This window comes from Hevea brasiliensis, chromosome 12, assembly GCF_030052815.1.
Source record: "Hevea brasiliensis isolate MT/VB/25A 57/8 chromosome 12, ASM3005281v1, whole genome shotgun sequence".
Lineage (NCBI taxonomy): Eukaryota > Viridiplantae > Streptophyta > Magnoliopsida > Malpighiales > Euphorbiaceae > Hevea > Hevea brasiliensis.
In genome coordinates, this window is record NC_079504.1 from 1,647,546 (window position 1) to 1,674,972 (window position 27,427).

The 27,427-nt window shown below is 35.1% G+C and overlaps 1 protein-coding gene and 1 pseudogene across 3 annotated transcripts; one reads left to right on the top strand and one right to left on the bottom strand.

Moving 5' to 3' along the window:
- Window positions 1–3,196: 3,196 nt before the first annotated feature.
- LOC110666356 (5'-3' exoribonuclease 3) lies at window positions 3,197–20,697 on the bottom strand. Of its 3 annotated transcripts, none has more exons than XM_021826826.2 (23): window positions 20,324–20,697; window positions 20,060–20,162; window positions 19,889–19,965; window positions 18,886–19,077; window positions 18,583–18,702; window positions 18,414–18,476; window positions 15,370–15,516; window positions 15,103–15,267; window positions 11,618–11,695; window positions 11,416–11,502; window positions 10,288–10,581; window positions 9,962–10,057; window positions 9,269–9,364; window positions 9,119–9,189; window positions 8,214–8,342; window positions 8,029–8,105; window positions 7,897–7,937; window positions 7,696–7,770; window positions 7,390–7,547; window positions 6,403–6,507; window positions 6,158–6,233; window positions 4,857–4,930; window positions 3,197–3,646 (listed from the first exon to the last, which is right to left on the bottom strand). In XM_021826826.2, exons 1-23 carry the CDS (start codon window positions 20,525–20,527, stop codon window positions 3,592–3,594), a joined length of 2,583 nt encoding a protein of 860 aa, XP_021682518.2. In that variant the 5' UTR covers window positions 20,528–20,697; the 3' UTR covers window positions 3,197–3,591. The 3 variants fall into 3 exon arrangements, with proteins under 3 accessions (XP_021682518.2, XP_021682510.2, XP_021682528.2); XM_021826818.2 differs by having other exon boundaries at window positions 3,197–4,725; window positions 20,324–20,678; XM_021826836.2 differs by having other exon boundaries at window positions 3,197–3,718; window positions 20,324–20,600.
- A 1,866-nt stretch (window positions 20,698–22,563) lies between these two features.
- On the top strand, window positions 22,564–26,857 carry LOC110666348 (ATP sulfurylase 2-like; annotated as a pseudogene).
- The last annotated feature ends 570 nt before the right edge of the window (window positions 26,858–27,427 follow it).

Consider the following 27,427-nt stretch of genomic DNA (forward strand, 5'->3'; position numbering starts at 1 on the left):
GTGTGAAAATTGAAGGCAATTAAGACAGCATGAATCATGGAACGTGTCTTCAGTGTTGTAGAATAGACAATCGTTGTTAATTAAACAAGATTATTAATTTCTACCTTTTACTAGATGTATGTGCAGCTTTTTATTTAAATATTTTTGCATACTTGGACCAACGAAGTTACCCTTCTAGATTTATGATCATCATCCTTCTGCAGGGGCCACAACCCTTTTGTCTTGAACGTCATATTTCTCAATGGGAAGCTGTTTTGCATAAATTTATCCTTATTTTGCCAGAAAATTCAAGCAGAATAAGATGAAAACAAGCTGAGAACAAGTTACCGGTTTTCATTCTCTCCCGATAGTTACAGGTAAAGGTTTTCATTCAAGCTTTAAAAAAAATCAACCCCAATTTCTTGAATATGAATTTTTGTTTCTCAAACACTTGGCCCAACCCTTGTGTGGCTTAAAGCCATGCACATAACCCTGACATCACCTAGCTACCTGTCTCTACACAGGCAACATGTTAAACCTTTCTTTTTGACCAGCAATCTTTTATTCTAATTAATTGATTATATTATATGGGTTCCTTATGGGGTTTGATATCTGCAAAAGGGGGTTGATCTTTTGGAAGGTGGGAGAAGAAAAAACCTAACCCTCCTCTAATTAAACAATTTTGTCCTTCACTCCACAGTACTCTCTAATTATTAATTAAGTTTTATGGGTTGGCAATGGCAACTCAGATCTCTCTACAAAACCTGTATAAAAATAATTACACAAATTTGTCAATCACCGAAATTTATGACCACGTAAAGGGCCACCACGGCGCATGGCTCTTTTATTTATTTTATTAAATAAGGCAATGGGTTAGGGTGGAATCTTCTACCTATTTAGGCCCTAAGTTGAATTCGTAAGACCTATTATAAATTAAGTCTCGCCTTCCACGTGTGAGAGGTTGCTGTCATCCACACTCTCGGCATGGTTATAGACTATTTATTTTTAATCAATTGTCACGATAACTTGCTACGCCAGATGAAATTAATTCATGATCTCTATGCATTTTATCGAACCATCTAAACAATTTCTGATCGAGCCATGGAAACCTCATGAGGAAGAGTGGCAAGCCATTATGGGGGGCTTGCCATTACAGGGGTCAAACATGGCTCGAGTCCTTGGGCTCATGACACCCGATGACCATGACTGATCATTTCGATTTTTAGAGGCATGCTATATCAATCATTAGTAATTATTTTTTAAAGAAAATCTGTAGATGATACAATCAATAATTATCAGCATATTATTAATATGTTAAGAATAAAGGTGTCAAGTGGAAGTTAGGATAACCACACACTTGTCATTGACTAATTAATAATTTTTCCACCTTCTTCGTACAACTAAAAGGAGACACGTCATGGATGACTTCATTTTCATCATTTCAAAATAAGTAATTTTAATTTCATTTTGATTTTAATTTATAATAAAGTTATTTCAATTGAATAATATTATTAAATACTATAATTATATTCATGCATGTCAATATTCAAATGAATTGAATCTCACTCGTAAATAATGCCAAAAATAAAATAAATAGCGCTTTTCACAAGAAATTTTAGAAAAATATGCTGCATATAAATGATATTAAATTAATAAAATTATTGCAGATTTTAAGTTGGAGCTGTGGACCATCCGACCAATCTAAGCTGTGACTGCGCTACTTGCACACGTGCGGTTGATTACGTCCAACTGAATTCTTAAAATCAGCTGCCCTTTTGCAGTAATTATTTTCTATTATATATATATATATATATATATATATATATATTATAAATTATTATAATTTGCCTCTATTTATGGGACTTGTGCAGCCTATACCCATCTAAATCTCCACAAAAATCGCAGCTTAGCGCTATGTTTGGATATGTTACGATGGAGGAAGAAAAATAATGGAAGAAAAATATATATATTTTTTGTTTAAAATAGGAGAAAAATGGTAAGAGAAGGAAAATAAAATTTATTTTTTCATATTTGAGAAGAGATGTAAAGGAAAAGAAAAGAAAATAATATTTTTTTAAATTATTATTTTACTTTTAATTTTATAAATTATTTAAAAAATTAAAATAAAAAAGTAAAAAAATATATATAATTTTATTAATTGAAGTATACATTTTTTCTTTATTTACTTTATTTTCTCTTCAATTTAAAGAAAAAATAATAAAAATAAAATAATCTTTAATTTTCTTCCTTCCTTTATTTTTTCTTCATTTTCAAACAATAAAAAATAAAAATCTCAGTTTATTTTTCTTTATTTATTTTTTTCCACTCCGTTTCCCCAAACAAAGTGTAAATCCCAGCCTATACTTATTCTAAAACGGAACCTCAATCTCGTTAAAAACCATATGTAATTTATCCCAGATATTAACGCGTATTCCCATAGCAGGTTAGAAAAGTAAATTACTTTTATTTTTTAAAAATATTTTTTGCAACACAATTTTTTTTTACCATAAGTTTTTTTTAAGGTAATTTTTTAAATCTTATTTTGAATTTTTTTTAATATTAATTTTTTTTTGGCTAATGGTGGTTTTTTTATAGTTCACAATGAGTTTTTTTTACAATTAATTTTTTTAGCATAAATTTCAAATTGACACTTCCCGTTATTTGTAATGTTCAATTAAACTCAATTTAAATTACATAATGATTTTGTACCCTTTTTAATTCAGTTTAAAACTAATATTTGCAATTAATTTTTTAGCTGCAACCTATGCTAAATTCTGCTGATTAATTCACAGACAGAAATCATTTCTGCAAAAGTATGTCATGTCCTCTCTTCAGATTTGTATCCATTAAAAATGAAAATGAGCAACCATTTTTATCATTTCAATTCAGTAATTATAATATTTGACTCAATTTCATCTTTTAGATTTATTTTAATTTATTTAAAAATATATTTTTAAAAATTAATACACTCAACCGAAAGAATGCTAGGATCATCCAAAAGAGTGTCAACGTCCATTAATAAAAGCCTTCCACCTTTCAGATACATGAGCTTAAACGCAAGCACTCATCCCGCACAAGTGGTGCCACCACCGTCCCATTTTGATTTCTCAATTTTAACATTAAATTTCAATCAGATTAAATTTTATTTAAATTTAATAATTAATTTTTTTTAAAGAATAAATTCAATTTTGACCAAAATCAAATTGAACCAAACCCATCAACATCAATTTGAAATCATTTCAAATTTTACCAATTTCAATACCAATTTTAATCTTAAACTAGATCAATCCGATTTCAGTTCCTAACTAAAGCATAGCAACCCTGGTGCGCAATTGACAATTTTACAATCCTCTACATATACTGAGATTCTAATACTAGAAAGGAAAACCTGGCTGTTCACAGCATTCCCTATGCACCCGAAAGAATTAAAATTGTAGGGCAGTTGCAAAATAATGACCGGCCCAGATAAGGGTAACAAATATGATAGCAAAGCAAAGCAACCACAGGACACATACAACCATCTGCAGGCCGCAGCTAAGATAAATTGGGCTTTCCCGTTGGATCTTAAGTTGCCTATCGTTTTCTTCTGAAAAAAATGAGCGGGCAAACCACTCATTCCGCGAAGAGAGCAAAGGGAAGAGCCAGGTTACCCCAACGATCAATTCCTCTTCAGAATTCGTCATGAGGCCATAAATATGTTAGAGGTACAAATAAGCTCTTCACTGTTTATTATGAAGCACTGGCCAGTGCCACTTATAAGAATACAACAAAAAGGAAAAACAAGAAATTATAAAACCTAAAAAAATTATGCAATGAAATGGGAAATGAAGACCCCTAAAACTAAATGTTGTACAGCTTTGGACAGTAAGCTTCCTGTGATGACAAATAATCCTATCATGGCCATACTCAGCTGGCAGTGGCATCTTATTACCACAACCTGGTGGAGGCCTAGGCCCCCTATTTCCATTACTAGGTGGCGGTGGTCACTGGTCAGTGAAACCTACTAGCTCCACCAGGTGATGGCTGCATTGGCCTCCTATTTACTACCCCATGAGGTGGTTGGTGGGGTGGCCTCCCAACTAGCCCACTGGCACCAGATGGTGGTATCCTACTTCCTCGTGTCTAATGCAGAATATCAGTTACCCCTTTGTTGGGGGGTGATTATAACCTCTGGGAACATTCTGATTAACCAGTGTAGGGAAACCACCACCCCACTGTTGACTACCACCTCCAGGTGATTGATAGCCCTGAAAGTCATCATAACCACCTTGGTAAGCATACATAGTGGCCCGAGATGATGTTTGCGTGACAGAACCTCGCAGGTGCTGTTGTCCACCACTCGGAATAAATTCTTGTGGGTGGTACATCTGCCCTAAATGCAGTCCACTTGATCGTTTCTCTCTTTCATATTGAGGGTGAGCCCCATTATAATGGGGGTTGGCACCTGATGAAGCATAGGGCTGACCATAGCCATGGTTAGATGGAGTAGGATTTAAAGCTCTGTGGTGACTAGCATTAGAATAATCCATTCTAGGTTGCACATTTCCACGTCGTCCTGTATCATGCAACCCATTTGAATAGGAATAATGTGATGGGACATGTGGGGCAGCAGCATAAGGTGGGGGTGGGGTATGCAAATGATTGGCATACCCATTGCGACCCACCTTTAATTGTAAACTATTAACAACAAGTCGATGTGATGCCTCCCCAAGCTGATGGCCAGAGTTGGATCCAGGGGGGGTATGCCTGAAGAAAAGCCAGACTCCAATTCTCAACAGGCATTTGCAGTGGGAATGCACATGCAAACAGATAAGATGAAAATAGAGTAAAAGGTAATCAGTGCCAATTCAGTTTCAGTGAAGATCACGTAAACATACCTTTCCCAAGGCCTCCTTCCAGAATCTTCATGCCACAAAACAGGTGCAGGTTTCAGATAGCCAGCATTTACCATCTACAAGAAAAGTAGTAACCATCAAGCTCAATATGCCAGATCTGAAAAACTCTCTGAATGCAATATGGTAAAACCATCAAGCTTAACAAGCCAGATCCAAACTATCTGAATGCTTGAACATTGAATTTATTACATTAAGATGGAAAAAGATTAAAGAAAAGAATCACTGGTCAGAATAGATTACATAAACCTAACCCTAACTGATCAAAGCTTTCCTTCCTCATCATGGATCATGCATTCTAAGTTTGCAGCAAACATATTATAAACAAATGCTGCACTGCTTGCACTCTTTTATTGTGAATGTAACAGAATTAGCTGCCTAATGGTCATATTTTGACTCAATTAAATCTTCATATAAAAGGAATCAGTATACAGCATAATATTCAATTATCAAATTGGGGTGATAAAAAAGTATAAGGATGCACAAAATAGTGCAATATTCTCTGACAAATCATCATTATTCTAAAAGACAAGAAATTTCTTGATAAAGAAAAAGGAGAGGCAAGGGGCACATGATACAACCACAAAGAAGTTTTAGATAATAAAAGAAGGCCCACTGACAAAAAAAAGCCAAACCTTGTCGCGTTTTGACAATTTTATTCAATCATTTCAATCTTGACAAAATCAGCCAAATTTCTAAAAGCCGTTGAAATTTTATTCAATTTTTGTCAATTCAATTTTGAACTCTATTTTTTTACTTGTTTATAGCTACTATTGAAAATCAAACATTACCACATTAATCAACTCTGCCATAATTTCATTTTGATAACCATTGATCAAGTATTGATGAAATTTGGTGGTAGTAAGGAGACAGAGTACATGACTAAAACCATCAAATTTGATCAAATGACTAGGAAATTTGATGCACCATGGATATCAAAATGAAGCTGGGAAGTAGTTGAAGGTATTGGTAAGGGTGGATCAGCTAGAAAATGAAGTGAAAGAATTTGTCAAAAAAAAAAAGGGGACAAAATTGCGATAAGTTCCCAAAATTTCGAAAAATTTGGATAAAATTTTCGTACATTTTGAAAATTTTGCCAATTCTGTCAAGATTAAAAGGAATAGACAAATTTGTTAAAACGCGATAAGGTTTGGCTTTTTTTTGCCAATAGGCAAACCCAAGTTATATAAATGTGCCACTTTGTATGCAATCAAAAATGGAAAACCACATAATGGAAACTTGGGAAGCAGACTCATTTGAAAGCAGTTGGGCCTACTAAAACATACCTTCATAGGGAATATGACCCCAGCAGGTGGTCGGGTTATGTGTTTATGTGGGTCAGGATGCCTGTATATAACACATCTGAGCAGCAAAAATAAAATGATTAAAAATTAATAAAATGATCACACTTGATCACTTGCAACAGTTCTAAAATATTTAACACATCTAATAGGTGTCACATTTAAATTGCATTAACGTATCTAGTATATAAAATATAAATAAATAAATAAATCAATGCTCAGAAGCTTACATGACTTCGTTGTGCAAAATGTCTTCCATCCCTGTAATAGGAGACCTGAATATAGGAGGTTGAGTATCTCCAGAACAAGGGGATATATAACCATTCATCCCATCACTGCATGTAGCCCCAAATAAAATCAGAAAATAGTACAGATAAATTTTGAATTTGTTGATATTCTGGTAATAGTCCATGTAAGTCCAAAATCCTAGTTACAGATTGGAGAGATTGCAGTAAGAAATACATAAATGTGACTGTTAATTCAAAATGAAATTGCTGCATTGTTTTATGAATGTGTGTGAGTGTGTGTGTGCAGACAAGCTAAAACAGACGACACCAAAGCCAAAACAAAGATAATTTCACATTATGAAGAAGAAAAATAGTATCTCAACATTGACAACAAGCACAGATTCATCACTTGAACTTTGGGAGCAAGAAATACCCTCAGGCATCTGGAGCAAAAATTTCATGAATCGGCTTTTAAATAACATACTGACAAGCCGAGCATATTCCCATTGTTAGAAGTCGGCTAGCGGATCATTTATGATGAAGAGGATGAGCTTCAACAGAATGATTCAGGATTCTAAAATGGAAATAAAAATCCAGGTTGCACGAGAAATCAAGTTATCAAAACAATGCTTAAGGAAAGTTGTTCAGGAAATTTAAACAGTGCTCAACTAAATGATTTTCTACTTAGGTGATGGTAAAAATATATAATTACTGACTTCTCTCCTCGTTTCTCCCAAGTCATACAACTTTCTGTTTCCAGCATTCACTTGAAGGAATTTGCAATTTTGATCTATAATTATATTCAAATGCAAGGCAGAAAATTAAAACCGTCAAATTCACAAACAACATTGGGATCCAACAACTTTGCTTCAAACTCAATAAATTTAACTTATTGAAAGTAGAAACCAGCAGAAGATTAGAATCTTGTAAACATCAAAGTAACAGAATACATATTTTGAAGACATATTTCAAGTGTTGCAAAATACAAACCTCAACTCAGGATTAATACGTTCCTCGACTTCAACTCGTTCTTTTTCCGTTAATTGTTTACAGTGATTAGCAAGTAAATATATACTCTCAGCAAGAGAATGAGATGATAACACAAAAAGCATGTCAAACATCACACTGTTTCTCCTTGATTCCTCCTCCTACAAAAACATTGCCACATTCACGTCACTTCTGGACAGAAGCACAACCACCCACCTCACACATGCACACATACAAAGAGAACAATGAAAAGTAATAAAGAATCGAAAACAGCGCACATCAAAAGCTAAATTGATTTTGGAAGTATACCGTTAGTGTATGTTCGATCTTTTTGACCTCTGCAAGAAGGCAGCCTTCATCGATGAAGGGCAACTTTGCAATACCCTTGGAAGAAGAAAACAGAACACATAAAAAAATTTAAAAAAAAAATCCACTTGAAAAAGAAACCATCTCAGGCAAAACATCACGTCTGTGAGGCTAAATGCATTCTGACCAGAAAAATATACTCACCTGCCATGCATACCGTTTTCCATTCAAGTCCACTTCAAAATCTGACACATGAAAGTCCACGAAGTCAGTCTTATTACGAAAGGATACAGGGAAACTATGTATAAAGCATTCTTCTTTTGTAAAGATGCATACCAGTAGGGTAAAAATCAATAATAGGCGAATTTGGATCAGTCATCAATTTTCTATAATGTACAGGAAGAGCATGGGCACTGCAAGAGAAAATACGCATGCATTTAGTTTCCTCTTAAAGAGGGGTCATTTAGTTTCTTCCTAAAGAGGGGTCACAGAGATAGAAGGGAAGTAAATAGCCATGTCACCTTGCAGCAGGAAAAACTCCTAAAAGCTGATTGAATGGCTTGAATGGGGAGCCTAGCTCAAACTGAATGTTCATCTGATCTAGATCTTTGAGGTCAGAAGCAAAGGGTGCATAATGATAGGGGTAAAACCTGAAACAGAGAATTTAAGTGAATTACTAATGCAGTCCAAGAAGACTCAATTTAGGAATTATGTTGATTTAATTTTTCATTGTAAAATTAAGAAGTTTTACAGTTCTATTATTTAGGAATATCATATTAAGTTTACTATTTTCCTAGTTTCAGTTTGTTTAGTATTCCTAATTTTTTTTAGTTTAGCATTCCTAGTAGTTACAAATAGGACTAGTTGATAAACTACAAATACCTATGTCTAGGTATTCTATTAGAGAAACTATTATTACGACTCTAACCTTTGAAAATTTGTTTCTCTTTTTTTTTCAAGAATTTGTTTCTGTAAAGAGTGCATTTGAGAATGCATTTCTATACCCTTTGGGCTTTGAGAATTTATTTCCCACCCCTTCGTTCCCCTGCTTCAACATCAATTACTGATCCACATGCGAATTGTATCCTTGTAGAAAGGTGACATCACAAACTGTAACTTAATACTAGCCAGAGGCCCTTTTTTTTAGTAAGGGTTGTGTAGAGGTAAAATTCGAAGTCATCTTATAAGGGGAAAAAAAGTCAGAGACAAAAATAAATGGGAAAACAGTCAAAATGTTGTATCCTCTCTTTAAGTGTTCAGGGTGGGAAAAGGAAGCAGCAACGCATGGCATATCCTACAGATACAATTTGTTACCAAAACAGACTTAGTAGATCTGAACATTTTCCTTTGACAAATCACAAATGGGAAAAAGTAGTAGAAGCAAAACTCTTAAGTTCTATGAAAGGCAAGAAAATCTAAAACTCACCACTGCCAAGAGCAAACTCCTTCATAGTAATAGTGCATGACCCAACATAGCCCCTCAGTGTACCTCAAAACCTATCAAATAAAGGAGATGATCCTTTAATGGCTTTAGAGACATTCAAAATCAACAATAAAATGAATTCATTTAACTTACAACATCCTTTCGTATGTCTTCAAGTTCCTCGGGAGTTTTTGCAGAAAACTTTTCTTCGTAATACCTTTCCTTCCATCCTGGCTCTCCCAATTTTACCTTATAACAAAATATCAAAATAAATATCCCAGTTAATTCACCAAAGGCCAAGAAAAGAAAAAGGAGGGGGGGGGGGGGGGGGCAGGTAGTTGGGGGGTGTTATTTGGTGGACAAAAACACGTACAACATTTTAAGAGGTTTCCAATGTAACATGAAATTATAAAAGTTCCAGCAACAATACTCTGTTCCTATCTAATTTTTAATCCTATTATGATGCATATAATGAACACTAAATGAAATGGAATCAAGTATCAACAGAAATCATAAAGTCGAAGACTTACATCAGCCATAATCAGTATTACATACAGCTAAAACAAAACAAAATAATCATAAGGACAAAAAAGGCATTGCAGGTCAATCCACCAGAACAAACAAATGTACTGTGAATTTCCATTAACAGAGTCTGGGGGAAAAAACAAAGAAAGAAAAAGATAAAAGGTAAAGTATATAGAATTTTAGAGCCGACTTTAACCTGATTACTGCTTAGTATGCTCAAAATTTCACTAGAACACGAACAGGAGCTAAAAATAGGCGCTAATGAAGCATTTCTCACAGTATTTAAAACTTTAAATAACACACTTGATAGCAAATTCAAACCTTGTCTTCTTCCGGATTTTTTGAGTTAAAAATGTCATTCTTCTCACGAAGTATTTCCTTAAGCTTAGTTTTCAATTCTTCTTTGTTTTCATGAACCTGAAAATGAGGAGAAAGTAGCATCAAACTGATAAATTTTCATTTTAGAAATCAATAGTCAGCAAAGTTTAAATGTATAAAATAGTAAAAAGTGTAAATAAATGAACTCTTAACTCCTCGCCATATAGGCTCATACCAAATCAAGGGCTAGACCATGGAATATGAGTCCTAATTCGGCTGGAGGAGTCAGAATTACATTAAAGTGCCTCTCCTGAAGCAGGAAAACATACTTCTATTTCCAGACTATTCTCTGCCTCAACAATGGCAGTACCAACATTGGCTGATGAAGACAAATATGAAACTTTACAGGCCCGAACATCTGCAGACTGTCCAAGCTGGGTTTCTTTTCTAATAGAAATTGAGCTCTCTAGACTCTGCTGAAATGGTGAAGGTGAAGGAGAAGAAGCAAGACGAGAACCATGAAATCGACCAACTGGAACCAAGGACTCAGGTTGAACTTGAGGCTCTACATCTTCTCCCCTTCTTGCCTGTAACTTTTCCCACTTGATTCTTTCTGACTGCCGCTGCAATATATTAACAGAACAAGATTAATTCAGTAATGATAAATACAAGCCAGAAACATTAACCACAAGCCCTTCCCAAATTTTAGTTTAGCATCACACAATTTTAAAGATTCTGGTCTTCTACTTTAAAAATAAATATCCTATGCACCTCGAGAAGAAAATACCTAAGGTTGTTCCCTCTCTTTGTACCTGCACACGTGCATAAGTTCACAGAATCTGAATATATTACACTTTATGCAATCCAAATTCCTATTTTACTGTAACATGGTAAACTATTGCTCTTCTTTACCCTTGGTACAGTCATACACTAATATTCAGCCCAAAAATGCAGGGTCATTCTACCACTGAGTCTAAGTTTGACTATGAATTCATATATTTTCATTTTTTTTCTGTTCAAATAACAATCGCAGCTAAGAGTGTGTGAGAAAATATTAACAGAAGAAAAATATTGAGAATGATTGAAGAGCTTGATTATTCCCTCAAGCCAATTGTGTCAATTTATAATCTGTACAAGACAACTAAATAGGAAATACAATCCTAATTAAATACGTAATTATAGACACGATTCTAGCACCTAAATATATTCACACAATCACTACAGATACACATATCCTAGCTATTTATGGTACATATCTTTTCAGAGTGCAACAACTTCATTTTGATATGATGAACAATAGATAACTCAAAACGATAATTTTATTGGAAAACTTGGGATATCATGAGCAAGCTGTCACATCCTATAAAAGGAAATATTCATGTACTTTATATAATCCTAGTTAATGCAGTGAACATCCATCATGTGAAAAACACACATGTTGAGTAGAGAAGTTTAACCTGGTGCAAGCGAGCTCTTTTCTGAAATATTTTATCTTCATATGATCCCACTGCTTGAATAAAATGCTCCACCCTGCTCAAATTTGGCTGAGAAAGGAAACAGTAAATGACAAACAATGTACGAAAAGTCTCCCAAAAAATATAACAGTTCAGTAACAGAACCCACCATAAGCAGCTTTTAAAACTCTTAACACATACACACCTTGCTTGCATTAGTCAGATAACCACCCATTGTCCTAAATTCCTTCTTGTATACTGCCATCAGCAAGTTGATTGCACCCTGAAGAAGAAATTGACAATGGAAAACAAAAGGCAATTTAACGAACATATTCTTACTATTTCAAAATTCAAAAACAAAAAAAATCACATTTTAAGTTCTAATTAATTGTTGAAAGGGGACAGTGGGAAAAGGAAAATCCAAATTGGCAGCTGCCTAGCAAGCAGCAACTCATATAACTCTATAAGGGCAGTTTGACAAAATGTCTATATGTAAATGAAAATTGCATTAGAGAGTCATATGAGACATTATGGCCAATTAGCCATGTCAATATTCCACCAGAGTAAACTTTTACTCTTCCAAGTTGATGCCAGCTAGCTTACTTTGCAAAGTCCCTTGATGATGACGCCCAGGACCCATAATCAAATCCTACCAAGCGCTACCCACAGTGTCTGATCCATGATGGAGAACATGTTACGTATAGCAGAGCTAGATATGGGAAAGGAAATAATAGGAATGGAGCTGTAGTTGTATGAGGAGGAGAGTAGAATAGTTATTGTAGAGGGAGTCCTTGCTATATAAATAAGAGAAATGTATTAGAGGAGACTCATTCCAAGAATCAATAAACAAGAATACTTTTCTCTCATCTCTGAATATTCCCTTATATTCTCATCCAATCTATCTTTTTTTTCATCTATTTCTCTCTCTTTCTCTCTCTATTCCTCTTTGTCACTAAGGGCGCAAGCTGTTATGTAACAAATTGACATCAGAACCATATTCTGAGCTAGGTTTGCTTCCAATCCTTCTTGCTAGAGTCACAAGCCTGAACAGATCAATGGGAGTATTCCAGAATTCCAGGCTTCTTTATGCTCTTCTTTCTCTCTCTCTCTCTCTCTCTCTCTCTCTCTAAACTCTTCTTTCTCCTTCTCTGAAATTTCTTCCTCCTTTCCTTGAAAATTCTTTCCTTTCTCACCCCCATTTCTTCTTCTTCTTTCTTTCTTGAAATTCTTGAATCAAATTCTTTCTTTTTCTGTTACTTTTTGGTTCTTTGTTCTATTCCCTTCTTTAATTTCTCATTTCCAACATTTCAAGAAACCCACTTCTTGAAATTCTTGAAATTTCGTTCTTCCTCCACCTTGTCCCTATTTTCTTTTTCTTTTTTTTTTCTCGAGAACCAGACTTTGCCCAAATTCCAGAAATATTTGAAAAAAAAAAAAGAGATTTGTTTTCCCATCTTAAAAGCTACCTTATTCCTTTTCTCTCTATCAAATTCTTCTCAATCTCTCTATTCACAATTTTTGCCCTGTTAGGGTTTCTTTTCTCTATTCCTTCTTGAAATTCTTGAAATCCTTATTTCTGCCTCAACTTCTATTTCCCAGTTCTCTATTCTTTTCACAAGTTTTTCTTCTCCCTTTCTCTGTAATTTTCTTCCAATTCCAATATTAGTTCCATGCTCTGAATCCCTGCTTCAGGTCTGATTTTCTTTTAATATTTTCTTCCTCAAATTTTCCTGAAAATAAAATACACTCAGAGTATCAAACCATGGACATACTATTTTGGGAACAAAAGGATCTCAAGGGAATGCTAGAAATTTTTAAAAGAAGAGTAACAAAACGCTTAGAAGAGTTGCTGTGTCAAAAATGGCAAAAATTGGATAAATTTTTAGAAGAGCAAATAGAAAGGCCAAACTCATTACCCAGAATTCTTGGAGCAATGGCAATGAAAGGGGATTGCTAAAACAAAAAGAAGAGACAAGGGATTTTGATGCTAAGGAGGAGACTGACCTTCTTGATAATGCAACATTTCTTCATGATAATGGAGACAAGGAAGAGGTTGATATTGTTCATATTATTGATGGAGAGGAGATTGTCCTAGATCAATTAGATTCAATTCAAAATGAAAACAGGACTGTTGAGGATCAAGATGACATACCTGTTGAAGTTTAGAAAGTAATAATTCATCCACAGCTGGGATTAGAAGAAAAATATGAAGATCAATTTAGTGCCAAGATGGAGCAAGATTTTATTGTTGATATGTCTAGTATAGGTGAGATAGGGTGAGATAAATGAGGATGGTGATGATGGGCAACTAGAGTCTGCAATGGGGAAAATAGGAGCTGAATTTGATGTAATTGCACAATTCATTCACAAAACTGAACTTTTTGCTGCAAAACTGCTTGGGAATGTTTTTGAAAAAAAGAAACATAAAGGCGTTTCAAAAAGTGTGGGTGTTGGAAGCAAGTAGCAATATTTGGGGAGCAAATATGGTGAATTCATCTGTTTTACTCTTATCAGTCTCATGGAAGATGAATGGGAAATATCAAGAAGGAAAAGAAAGGTAGGAGTGGTGCTAATTGAAGATAAGTTGAGAGAAGGGAGATTGAGATGGTTTAGTCATGTGAAGCGTAGACATACGGAGGCTCCAGTTAGACAAGTAGAGAGACAAGTAGAGCACATTAGGTTAGAGGATAGAAAGAAAAAAAGGGGTAGACCTAAATTGATTTGGAGGAGAGTAGTACAACATGACCTAGAAGCATTACACATTTCTGAGGATTTAACCCAAAATCGTTCAGAGTGGAGAAAGCGAATCCATATAGCCGACCCCAAATTTTTGGGATAAAGGCTTAGTTGAGTTGAGTTGAGTTGGAAAGAAAGAAAATTAAACCACCAAATAGTATTGTGATCTTGAAGGAACAAACATGGGAAAATGAGAGAAGCGAAAGGAGGAAAATTAACTCTTTGTTATTTAAGAGTTCATACTTTCAGCCGATGAAAAGGACGTACTTGAAACTTCCAACCGATTTTTTTTTTGGCCATTTAGTTCATATTTCCAAGAATCAATAAACTAGAATACTTTTCTCTTACCTTTGAACATTCTCTTCTCTTCTCATCCAATCTATCTCTTTTCTCATCTATGTCTCTCTCTCTCTCTCTCTCTCTCTCTCTCTCCCTATTCTTCTATTTTACCAAGTGTACAGGCTATTAGGTGATAGAACACCAAAACCACCAACAAACCCCCCCCCCCTCCCCACCCCCAACCCAAAAATAAATAAATAAAATAACTAAAAAAGGAAGAACATCCCTCTTCTCATATGGCTATATTTATGAAGATGCTAATTAAATAGCTAGGTACATTATTATGTCTTTTAAGACAGATGCATAGCACAAACTTTACTGTCAGAAGCATTCTTTTACAAATCTGGATATGGATCTGTCTTTTTAAAAATAAAAAAGATCCAATAAAAAATTGTTGAAAAGAATTTTGCAAAATCACCACCGATTAGCAAATTCAGATGCAGATATTACAAATGAGAGAACAATTAAACGTTCGAATTAAATATATACTTTTCTTTGATGCCAAAATGCTTTCTAATGGTTCATGGCAATCCTTCTTCAATACATCCAATTAGTATGATAATCATGAGCTCACAAATATATTTTATTCAAAATAGAAACCAAATATTTACAAACCTCACGAATCTCCAATGTGGGCACCTGCGGCAAAAAATCATTGCCAACAAAGAAACACATGAATATAAAATCATCCACAATGCATTCTAAATCGACCTCAAATGGAAGGTTAGGAAGTCTCATTTCATACTCCAGATACTCTCTGAGAGTCCAAATATTGACAAACTGCATCAAGAGAGAAGGTAAAAATCTCAAATGGTCAAATATATTGTCTCATGTCTATGTTCACAAGAATGACTCCTAAACACATTTAGAATGGAAACCCACCTGGTATGGTTTTTTTACCACATTTTCATCACCTTTCTCATCAAATTCTCCCGCCTTCGTCTTTTCCTTTCCTTCACAATCTGCAGCTAAATGACCCATTTGACCACATAGGAAGCATTTGACTTGTTGGCCAGGTGTGAAAACAACCTGAACAAAACCATTATGAGAGAATAGACATGTTTCAGAGAAAATGTGAAAATTCAACTCCAGATGTTAGTACCAGTATTCATTAAATGATTTATGCCATTATTCAATTTGATAAACTCCTGTGCAAAACTAAACCATTCAATTCATTTCAAGGAACATTCCCTTCTCACTAACTGTATACTCAACTCAACTCAACTCAACTAAGTTTTTATCCCAAGAATTTGGGGTCGGCTATATATATTCTCTTTCTTCATTCTAAATGATTTTGGGTTAAATCCTCGAAAATGTGCAATGCTTCTAGGTCATACTGTACTACTCTCCTCCAAGTCAGTTTAGGTCTACCCCTTCTTTTCTTTCTATCCTCTAACCTAATGTGCTCTACTTGTCTAACTGGAGCCTCCGTATGTCTATGATTTACATTATCAAACCACCTCAATCTCCCTTCTCTCAACTTATCCTCAATTGGCACCACTCCTACCTTTTCTCTAATACTCTCGTTACAGACATTATCTAGTCTAGAATGACCGCTCATCCACCTTAACATTCTCATCTCCGCAACTCTTATCTTAGACACATACGACTCCTTCAGTGCCCAACACTCACTACCGTATAACATGGCCGGTCGTATAACTATATGGTAAAATTTTCCTTTCAACTTATTGGGAATTTTGCGATCACATAAAACTCCTATGGCACTTCTACACTTTAACCATCCGGCTTTAATCTTATGACTAACATCCTCCTCACATCTCCCATCTACTTGAAGGATTAAGCCGAGATATTTAAAGTGATTACTTTGGGGCAGTACCACTCCATCCAAACTTGCAATGCATGTATTCTGTCTTCGTTCTACTTAAATTAAAACCTTTTGACTCTAGAATACTTCTCCAAAGCTCGAGCTTTCTATTGACTCCTTCTCGCATCTCATCTATCAGAACTCTATCATCTGCAAACATCATACACCAAGGGATACTCTCTTGTATATGTTTTATCAATTCATTTAAAACTAATGTAAAAAGGTAAAGACTTACAGCTGAACCTTGGTGTAATCCAATTGAGATAGAAAAATCTCGTGTCCCATCCCACTGTGTGCACAATATTAATTGCTCCTTCATACATATCTTTCAACATTTGTATGTACTAATAGATACTTTTTTTTTGTTCTAACACTCTTCATAAGACATCTCTTGGAACATCATCATAAGCTTTCTCCAAATCGATAAAAACCATGTTTAGATCTTTCTTCACATCTCTATATTTCTCCATCAAGCTTCCAATGAGAAAGATCACTTTCATAGTTGAACGACCGGGCATGAAGCCAAATTGATTGGGAGAGATAGAAGTGTCATGACGTAGTCGATGCTCCACAACTCTCTCCTACAACTTCATAGTATGGCTCATGAGTTTAATTCCCCTATAGTTTGAGCAACTCTGTATGTCTCCCTTATTTTTAAAAATAGGTACTAAAATACTCCTCCTCCATTCATTAGGCATTTTCTTTGAGTTTAGAATCTTATTAAATAATTTAGTTAACCATGCCACTCCCATATATCTCAAACACTTCCACACTTTAATTGGTATTCCATCAGATCCACAGGCTTTACCCACTTTCATTCTCTTAAGTGCTTCCTTTACTTCTAAAGATCTAATCCTTCTAGTATAATTTCTATTGTTCTGTAACCTATATTCACGCTATTACCACTTTGACTATTGTTAAAGAGATCATCAAAATAATTTCTCCATCTTTCTTTAATGTCCTCATCTTTCACCAACATTTTTCCTTCTTTATCCTTAATGCACCTAACTTGATTGAGATCTTGACATTTCTTCTCTCCTCCTTGCTAATCTATAAATATCTTTCTCCCTTTCTTTAATTCCAAGTTTCTCATATAACTTTTCAAAGGCCTGCGCTCTTGCTTGACAAACTGTCTTTTTTACCTCTTTCTTTGCTATCTTGTACTGTTCATATGCCTCATTATTATCACACTTAGGTAATTTCTTATAACATTCTCTCTTTCTCTTCACTGCCTTTTGTACTTCCTCATTCCACCACCATCTCTCTTTTGAGAGTGGTCCATGTCCTCTAGACTCTCCAAGTACTTTTCTAGCTACTTCTCTAATCTTTGATGCCATCTGTATCCACATATCATTGGCCTCCACATCCAGCTTCCATGCTTTGGACTCGAGAAGCTCATTTTTGAACTTCACTTACTTTACTCCTTTCAACTCCCACCACTTTGTTCAAGGTACACTATTTCTTCTAACCTTACTTGAATTATTCCTAAACTCGACATCCAAGACCACTAGCCGATATTGAATTGTTAAAACTTCTCCTGGAATGACCTTGCAATCCTTGCATAGAGCTCTATTTGTCTTCCTGATTAAGAGAAAGTTAATTTAGCTTCTATGTTGCCCACTTTTAAAAGTCACTAAATGTGACTCTTTTTATAAAGTAGATATTTGCTAGTATTAGGTCGTATGCTATAGCAAAATCCAGGATGCTTTTTCTCTCCTCATTTCGGCTGCCAAAACCAAAACCTCCATGAACATTCTCATAACCTTGCCTATCACTTCCTACATGTCCATTCAAATATCCACCGATGAAAATATTCTCTTCATTCGGTATGCTTTGCATTAGATCATCCATATCTTCCCAAAACCTTTGTTTACTCTAACTATCTAGTCCTATTTGTGGAGCATAAGCACTAACTACATTTATTGTTTCTCCTTCTAATACTAGCTTTACTAGTATAATTCTATCTCCTACTTTTTTTACAGCTATTACAACATATTTCAGTGTCTTGTCTATGATTAAAAATAATGTATATAAATGATAAAAAATAATGCTAGAAATCATATTTAGAAAGGCAAAATACACTATATAGCAGGATCCAAACCTCTCTAAGAATCGAGAAATGAACTTCATGGGTAGCCAAAGCGAACATAATCAGATCAGCATCCTACCAGTAGCACCAGTGAACAGAAAAATCCATATCAGTTTAGGTGGCAAATTCCAAAATAATAATAACAATAACAAGAAGCATACAAATGAAGGAAGAGATATACCAAACTATACAGGCAATGGTGTGTATTTGCATTGTATCCAGGAAGGTTTCTCTGAAGACGAATATATGACATAATCTTGTGTTCCCCTTCACCAGGAACATTTGCATCAGAAAGAATAACCTTCACAAGATAGATTTAGAAACAACTCAAAAACTATTCTTTCAACATTGCCACACATGCCAGCTTTTCTCACAAAAAAAAATATAAACCACCAGATGATAATGCAGAGCACTATAATCACAAGAAAAACCAAACCACCTTCTAAGGAAAAAAAAAAAAAAAAGGACCACAAAATGAGTATACCTTGATTTTTTTCCAGCCAGGATCATAATTTAGTCTAAGATGAACGTAGTACTGCAGCGCAATTGACAGGACAACCATAAATTCAGTTCCAGGAGTGATAACATTGGAATCAAAAACCTGTGAACCCTCTTTAGGAGGCAGCCTTCTGCCCTCCCTCTCAAACTCCTCTCTTAGCCTTGCTTCTTCTGCCTCCTACAAAAGTAACTCTTGAAAAATCAATAACCATAATACAGTTTATTTCCTGCTATGTGTTAATGTTTCTTCTTCTTCAGAATAATTGGAAGAAACCAACAATGAAAAAGACAGAATTGAAAACATACTAAATATACATATGACCTATAAGATCGTTAGGTGTTACTAAGAAAATACATTAAAAGAACAATGATGCCCCATTCCACGTAATGGTTAAATCTATGTTTACTAACAGAAACTTGAAGATTACAGGACCAATAAGATCTTATTGATGATTAAAACAGGAGCTCTTCCTAAGCATGAAATCGTCCACAAAGCATCCAAGCTTTTAAAGACCAATACAGTCTAAGAGAAACAAAGCAATAATAGAAACCCTATATTATAGCACAAAACTTGATTGAATTTCTCATTTAATCACAATATGCTAAACCTAAAACCTCCCTTCTCATCTAAGAAGTGGAGCTTGCAATAAAAACATCACAAATATTCCATTAATACTCTACATCTCAATCTCATTCATAAGTTAGTTTCTTATCTACATCAAGAATTAGTATCTATCCATGATTAGCTATAACTACTTATGTATATTCTTTATACTCATAAAAATCACAAATACTATCACTTCTAGTAAGAAGCCACAGCAAACCCATCCAGCACTGTGATTGGATTCCATATGAGCATATAAAAAAAATCCAGCAAATAAGTGTAAACATAAAGATTAATTGATAAATTGGTTGGACCAATAGATTACGAACTAACCCTCCCTATGCCTATACAAGAAGGACCCACCCATTATTCACAAATCACATACCGCATCTGCTGCATCTTTGGCTGCCCTAAAACGCCTAGATCTTTGCTGATTCATTTTAGCTCGAGGAGCAACACCATCTACCAATTGTTTTCAGATTATCAGTATCACATACAGCGTATGAAATGTCTTTTACAAATGCTTTCCACCATCAAAGAATGATCTCAAACTTACCAATTGCCATGTATAGCAACTTTCGAGGTCTCACCATCGCAAACAGTCTATCAATGTAGTCAAACATGCACTGGAATACTTCTTCGAAAGAGGCTGGGGAAGGCTGCATAAGATAAATTGAATAATTAAAGCGCATTAACTAAGCACATCATAACAACGTGCACAGGCACAAAGATTATATTCAATACCAGACAAAAAACCACCGAAGTTGATAAATCAATAGCAAAACAAGCGAAAACAAGTAATCCAAAAGAAAAATGGTACTCTGTCTTCGGGGTGAAAGCAAGGGTGAATAATCCCATTCATGTCGAGATACAAGTTATCGTATTCGATGTTGTTAGGGTTGGATTTACTTGTATCCACCGGAATCTTAACTCCTTCAATGACAACTGATTCTTCCTCGATTACATCCACCACCACCATTGGATACTTCTCAGCTAACCACCGATAGAAAGCCGGAATTCCCATTGCTAATCTGTCGAGCTCGCAAGTCGCAGCCTCGCGGATCTATCTTCCTCGGGGGGGAGAGGAAATTGAATCAAAGAGAGTATTTAAACGGGTGGGAAAACGCTACTAACAAGAGAAAATATGCGGAAAGACACCGGAGAATTGAGTTTCGTGTGTGCTCATACTGGGATTAACTGATTAAGGATTAGGGCGCGGGATAGATTTTGGACAACGATGCCCCTGACTGATCAAAGGTCGGACCGATTTAGCTTAAAAATTAAAATTAATTATTTAAAATTAATAAATCATCCACGACATGATTAATTAGAGGTTAAAAATAAAAACATATTAATAGAATAATATTAAAATTAATCATAATAATATTAAAATTATAATTTTTTTTAATAATATTTTTTAAAAAAAATGTCGATGGCTACTGGTAAAGGAAAAATGGAAATAAATACTTTTGGCGGAGGGATATTTTTTTTAATACAACTATTGCGGGCTACTAAAAAGGAGGAGCAGTTGTGGGTCTCTCGTGACAGACCAATCGTACATTGCGAATGGATTTAATGTTGATAGATATTGTGTAGGTCCCATCTCCCATGTCTTCCTTTATCCTATGCTTATAAATTATAAAATATAAGAATGATAAAGATTTTTAACTTTACAGTGTAGAGCAGTTGAGAATTTTATTCTGAGGCAATCTCATTCTCCAATGAAATATAAAATTAAAAAGAATATCTTACGGATATTAAATATAAAGTTTTTTGCCCTGTAGTGGATAAGAAAATATAAAGTTAGACCAATCATGGAATAATAAAGAGGAAAAAAGTTAGAATTTGTAATTGAGACTTTCCTTAAAAAAAAAAAATAAATTGTTTTAGATGCTAATTAAATGGACTTTGGAGCCCATCCTCAATGCGAGCAGGAAACCGTTTTTTCTTTTTTTCTTTTTTTTTGTGTTTAACAGATTGATAAGAACAACGAGAAGAACCAAAAGGCCCAGAAGCGAGCCCTGTCGAAGGTGCCAACGGAAAAATCTGTTCAGATTTCCATCAGAGGCCCCTTACCAACCAGAAAACTGGAGCCTCAGAACCAGACCAGAAGGAGCAGGAAACCTTTGTGCCGTCCATAATTGGCATTTTTGCATTAACCCCGAATGTTCCGATGAGCACATAGAAACTCCCTAGAAACATTATGCCTTGTGACCCAGTGACTAAAGATGGCAAAAAGGGTTTCAACTACCCAATTCAACCCTAATGTGTCAATTTGAGTAAGTATATAATCAAATTTAAAAGAGTTTTAAACTTGAAAAATAATATTTTTGATTAATTTTTTGAGATAAAATTCGAATAATATATTTTCAATATGCAAGAATTTCTTATAATTTTTTAATGATAATATTTATATATATATATATATAATAAATAAAATTTAAATATTTTATAAACTTATTAAAATTTAAAAATATAAATTATTAATTAAAAATAGCTTTTATGTATTATTAATTAAAATATATAAATTAAATACATTTAAATATTATTTACATAATAATAATAATTAAATTTTAATCAAATTCAAGTAAGGGAGGAAAATTTTTAATCAGATTTTGAAACAAGTTGGGATAATATTTATGCTCATGACTTGAGAAGAAACAGGTATTCCACTTAGACAATTAAGCAAAAGGGGTCTCATTTATTTCAACGGTCTAAAATTTCTACTGTATTGGATTCGTATACACATTTCGTGGGTGTACAACACCATAAAATAAAATTTGCAAACTACATTACAATAAAATAAATTCACTAGCACATGTTTAGAAGAATTATTCTGTTTTTGTTTAGATCATACTACATAATCTCATCCACCTTTATCTGCCATTAAATGTGCACTACAAATATATTATAATTAAATATAAATACTTAATTTAATAATTATTAAACTCAACCTTATAGTCGAGACCATAATTATCGCACTTTTTGTTTATTATTTTCTTGGTGGTTATAATGAAATCCAGGAAGGTGCATGGTCCCAAGGTTCAACGGTAGTCATCGGCATTTCACACATGCGCCTGGTACAGGCACAACCAAAAGCGAAGTGGGAGCATAAAGCCTCTCCAGTCCAGTGGTAGTTGGCCAAAAATTAGCGAAGAGATTGGCAACTTGCTTTCCGTCTAATTTGGCACTTTATTCCCAAGAGTTTGGTCCTCAACAAAAATGCAGACCAGTAGCCATCTTCCGTCCACAACCTTCAAAGGGTAAAACAAACGTGTGGTGTGTGGATGGATGTCTCTTCTCTTCTTCAACGCCTACCAAAATGACTACCCCAAATTTAGACGCCAAATTAGACGTTACCAAATTAAACGGATCTCTTCTCATTGCTTGCAGAAGCAGAACCTGCTCCCAAAATTGTAGCTCCTCTCAGAAACTCTCACAATCATGCCTCTAACAATCAGACTGCACATCACTCCGTACAATACCCTCAATCTCCATACAAACAGCAAGACCAAATTCACAAGTTACAGCACCAGAATTCGACCAAAACCCATTTACCACTCCAACCCATTGATTCATTACGTGTACAACAAAACCAAAATGCTAGGTTTTTCCAACCCAGTTGAGTCCTCCATTCCTTCAGTCAAGAGCTCGCTGATCGAGCCGGATGGTGGGGCCGTGGTGGATCTTGTGTTGCCTGAGAGCGAGAGGGGAACCAAAGCTTTAGAAGCTGAGTCAATGCCTAAGGTGAGGTTGACCAAGATCGATGTGGAGTGGGTTCACATGATTAGCGAGGGATGGGCGAGTCCGTTGAGAGGGTTCATGAGGGAAAATGAGTACCTTCAGAGTTTGCATTTTAATTCATTGAGAATGGCGGATGGGACTGTGGTTAATATGTCACTTCCCATTGTTTTGGCGATTGGTGATGAGACTAAAGGGAGCATTGGGTCGTCGAAGAATGTTGCGTTGGTTACTCCTGATGGAGATTTAATTGGCATTCTTCGAAGGTTAGCCACATAAATCTCTGTCTTTCACTTTTATAGAAGTGCAGGAGCTGCATTATTGTATTTAAAAAATAATAGAATACAAACAAATCACACAATAACGTAGATGTATATTTATCTAATTGAACGTGGAAGGGACAGTAGCCAACCTCATCTGTTGATTAAATAATCTATACAGAAGTCAAATCAAGTGCACATTTGTAGTTTTGGCCTAAGTTTGCGATGACACATGTAACGTATTGTGTTTTTTGAGCTGGAAATTAGTGCAAGGGGAAGCTTTTGGAAGCAAAGACCAATTCTCCAAATGCGCAATGAAACTAAGCAATGCAACTGGCAGAGTGGTAGTCAACTTCATAATGAAAACCAAATTGGTTTAGGCGTGTGACTTGGCAGATGAATTTGACATTAGACAGCTAATTTTTTATTTATGAAAGTTAATTGCTTTTCTTTGTGTAGTTTTCCATCATTGTTACTTTTTAATATTAAAATTGGATTTCTTATTGTTTACCTGGCTTAATTCTACCTATTACATGATTTTAGTTTCTTAACCCAAGGATATGTCCTAAACTTGTCTTCTATTGCAGTATTGAAATATTAAAGCATGACAAAGAAGAAAGAATAGCAAGAACGTGGGGTACAAAACAACTGCACCAGGATTGCCCTATTTTGAGGAGTGCATTACTCCAGCTGGAAATTGGCTCATAGGTGGAGATTTAGAAGTCCTAAAGCCTATCAAATATAATGATGGGCTTGATCATTATAGGCTTTCTCCTCAACAACTTCGGAAGGAATTTGATAGGCGTCAAGCTGATGCAGTTTTTGCATTTCAATTGAGAAACCCTGTACATAATGGGCATGCCTTATTGATGAATGACACTCGCAGGAGACTTTTGGAAATGGGTTACAAGAATCCAATTCTACTGCTTCATCCTTTGGGAGGTTTCACAAAGGCAGATGATGTGCCTTTGGATGTTCGGATGGAACAACATAGCAAGGTTATTTTCTCAATTTTCTTACTTAGCTTTGGTGTGATTGAATATTTTGACAGCCTAGGAAAATTGATATCTTCCATTTTATTTTTCATTTCTTTAAAATTAGTCAATTTCCTATTGTATGGGTGTTTATGGATTTGTATTTTTCAAACAGGTCCTAGAAGATGGTGTTCTTGACCCTAAGACTACCATTGTTTCTATATTCCCATCACCTATGCACTATGCAGGTCCAACTGAAGTACAATGGCATGCCAAGGCACGAATAAATGCTGGTGCTAATTTTTATATAGTAGGTCGCGATCCTGCTGGTATGGGTCACCCGACAGAGATGAGAGGTTTATATGACCCTGATCATGGAAAGAAGGTGTTAAGCATGGCTCCTGGCTTGGAAAAGTTAAATATTTTGCCATTTAGGGTGGGTATATGAGTTTCTTGCCTCAATTGTTGAAGCTCTTTTCACTCATTTTTCTCTTTATTATACTTTATTGTTTTACAAAAGGCTGGAAATTGAAAAAATATCAATCACATAGTCTGATTATAGTGAATTAACTACTCTATAACATATTCTTGACTGGCACAAACACCAACAACATCATGTTAAGATGATTTACATTTGTTATTAAATTACCTTGGTTATGGACTAGGTAAATGATGCTTTAGTAGTGAATAGCTCATAATAGATGGCCAGTCATATATGAAATTGGAACATCTGACCTCTCTTGAGAATAATGAGAGTAGAAATTTTTTCAAGTCAGCATGTTTTTTGCATGTTTGGATATTGGAAGAAGTATAAAATGTTGCAAAACTAATGTAGAAAACCATTGATAAGCTTGATTAAAACTCCTATAACTATTGGTAATTTGGACTACTCAAAAGTTGGTGAAGTCAAATATTTTGAGGACAAAATGGAAACCAATTGGTTCCCAAACAATAAAGAGTAAGTGGATGCTCTTACAAGATGAGGCTACATGCTAGATCTAGTATTTGTGATGCCATCTTTATTATTCATGTTCCACTTTGACCTCAATTTGGCAGTTATTCTATCTTTGTTCTTGGAATTTGCACTCTGTTTTATTCGGCTAAGTTATGTGGCGTAATATGTGGACTTATGATGTTTTAAACACATGGTTCATGCAATTCTCCTTTCAATGTTTTCCCTACCAAGTCATGGAGTAATCTTTCTTCTGTCTATTGTGTAGGTGGCAGCATATGACACCATGGCAAGGAAGATGGCATTTTTTGATCCATCTCGTTCTCAGGATTTCCTCTTCATCTCTGGAACTAAGGTATATACAATATCTGATTTCTCAGTTATCTCAAGCTTGATGGTTCTGAATGGGGTCATTAGGCAACATCATATCCCTGAATTGTTAAAATTTCTTGCATAAATATTTATCTTCTTCAATTAGATGTTTGTGCGACTAAGTCCCTAGTTATACTCTTGGCTGAGAGCTACCTGGAAATGCTGGAATTCTAGTATTAGTGCATGTGATTATTCTTTCTCATGTACTATAATTAGCATCTTGGGTCAGTGAGAGTGAGGTATACCCAGGTTGTGTTTCTGAGAAAAAAATAATAGTAGTAGCAGGGCAAAGATAGGCAAAGAACAAGACAATGAATAGGGAAAATCTATTGTATGTTATAGCAAGATCTTTTTCCCCATTGTTTCAGGAAACCAAGGAAAAGATTTGTACTGGCAATAATGTGTTTCCTTTGGTCTAGGGTAATGTGGCATTCTTGGTTACTTATGCTCTTTTTTGTGTGGCTATCACATGGTTTCAATTCATGAAGTTAGTGTTCAAGATGTTGAAGTTTTCTCTTATGTGCACTGCAAGTTTTTCAATGATAAAGGTCGTGAATACTGAAGACCTATCCGATTGCTGTTATGGTTTTCTTGTAGATGCGGACTCATGCAAGAAATGGTGAAAATCCTCCAGATGGTTTTATGTGTCCTGGTGGTTGGAAAGTGCTTGTCCAATATTATGAGAGTTTGCAAGTAGAAGAGGCACCACAGAAGCCAACTGTTTTATCCACATAAAATGTGATTCAATTTATTACTAGAATTTCAAGCAAATTTGCTCAAACAAGAGAAGAAAGAATTCTAATGTAGGATTCAGTGGAACACTGCCTGAATTGGTTATAGCAAACTGAGAGAGTTTTCTTGACCCTCGGAAGTTGGATTTCATTAACTAAGGTTGTGCCTGGCTGCCTGCTGCGAATGTAAAAAGTTAAAATTTTGTAATTAATTCAGACAGTTATTGTATGGGCTTGCGGTGCCAAACATGAGCGGATTTCCATATTCCTCTTGTTCTATTTTTGCTTAGGTTAAATAAATTTGACTTGAAGGTTTTTGGTTTTATCCAAAAGATAGAAACTTCATTAAGGCCTTAACAGTTCGAAGAGAGTCCCAGCCCAAGAAAAAAGGGGTCCAAGCCCCAAACAAACAGATCCCTAGGGCTAGAACTGGAAATACATGCAAAGTTAGACCCGGCCGCTAAGAGGAGGACGCCGCCGCACCAAGAAGTTCACGGCAGAGAGGACCTCTGTCCAGAGGATAAGGGCAGAGAATATGAATGAACTCATTTTGTATAGGTTAAGGGTGTTTGCACTTGCCTAACAATGAACAAGATGCTGATAATGCCACTAATTTTGTTAACCTGGGGTGAGCTTGGTCCTCAATCAGACTCTTTGGGCCTGAAGTCCTACGCTGATGATGCTCAGTGCTCACTAACATGTTTAAATGGAGCTTCAAGACTCACCTGCCATGTCAAAGTTGTGGGTTAGGACTATAACAACAATGTAATTATCATCGTATAAAAATTGAATTCCTTGTGGTTGATATATCAGCTTCTTGTTATTGAAGATTGAATTTGAAATCTCACAATTTAAAAAATAATTTAAATAAAGGAGCGGCACACGTTGGGGTTG

What these genes read in the sequence shown, in the direction of transcription:
- LOC110666356 (XM_021826818.2), bottom strand. Translation starts at nt 20,527, where the DNA reads ATGGGAATTCCGGCTTTCTATCGGTGGTTAGCTGAGAAGTATCCAATG. An exon ending in ATTTCTCGATTCTTAGAGAG is followed by an intron (nt 15,517 to 18,413) that starts GTTTGGATCCTG and finishes GGTTTTGTTCAG; the next exon opens with GTTGTTTTCACACCTGGCCA. An exon ending in GGAGTTTGCTCTTGGCAGTG is followed by an intron (nt 8,343 to 9,118) that starts GTGAGTTTTAGA and finishes TCTCTGTTTCAG; the next exon opens with GTTTTACCCCTATCATTATG.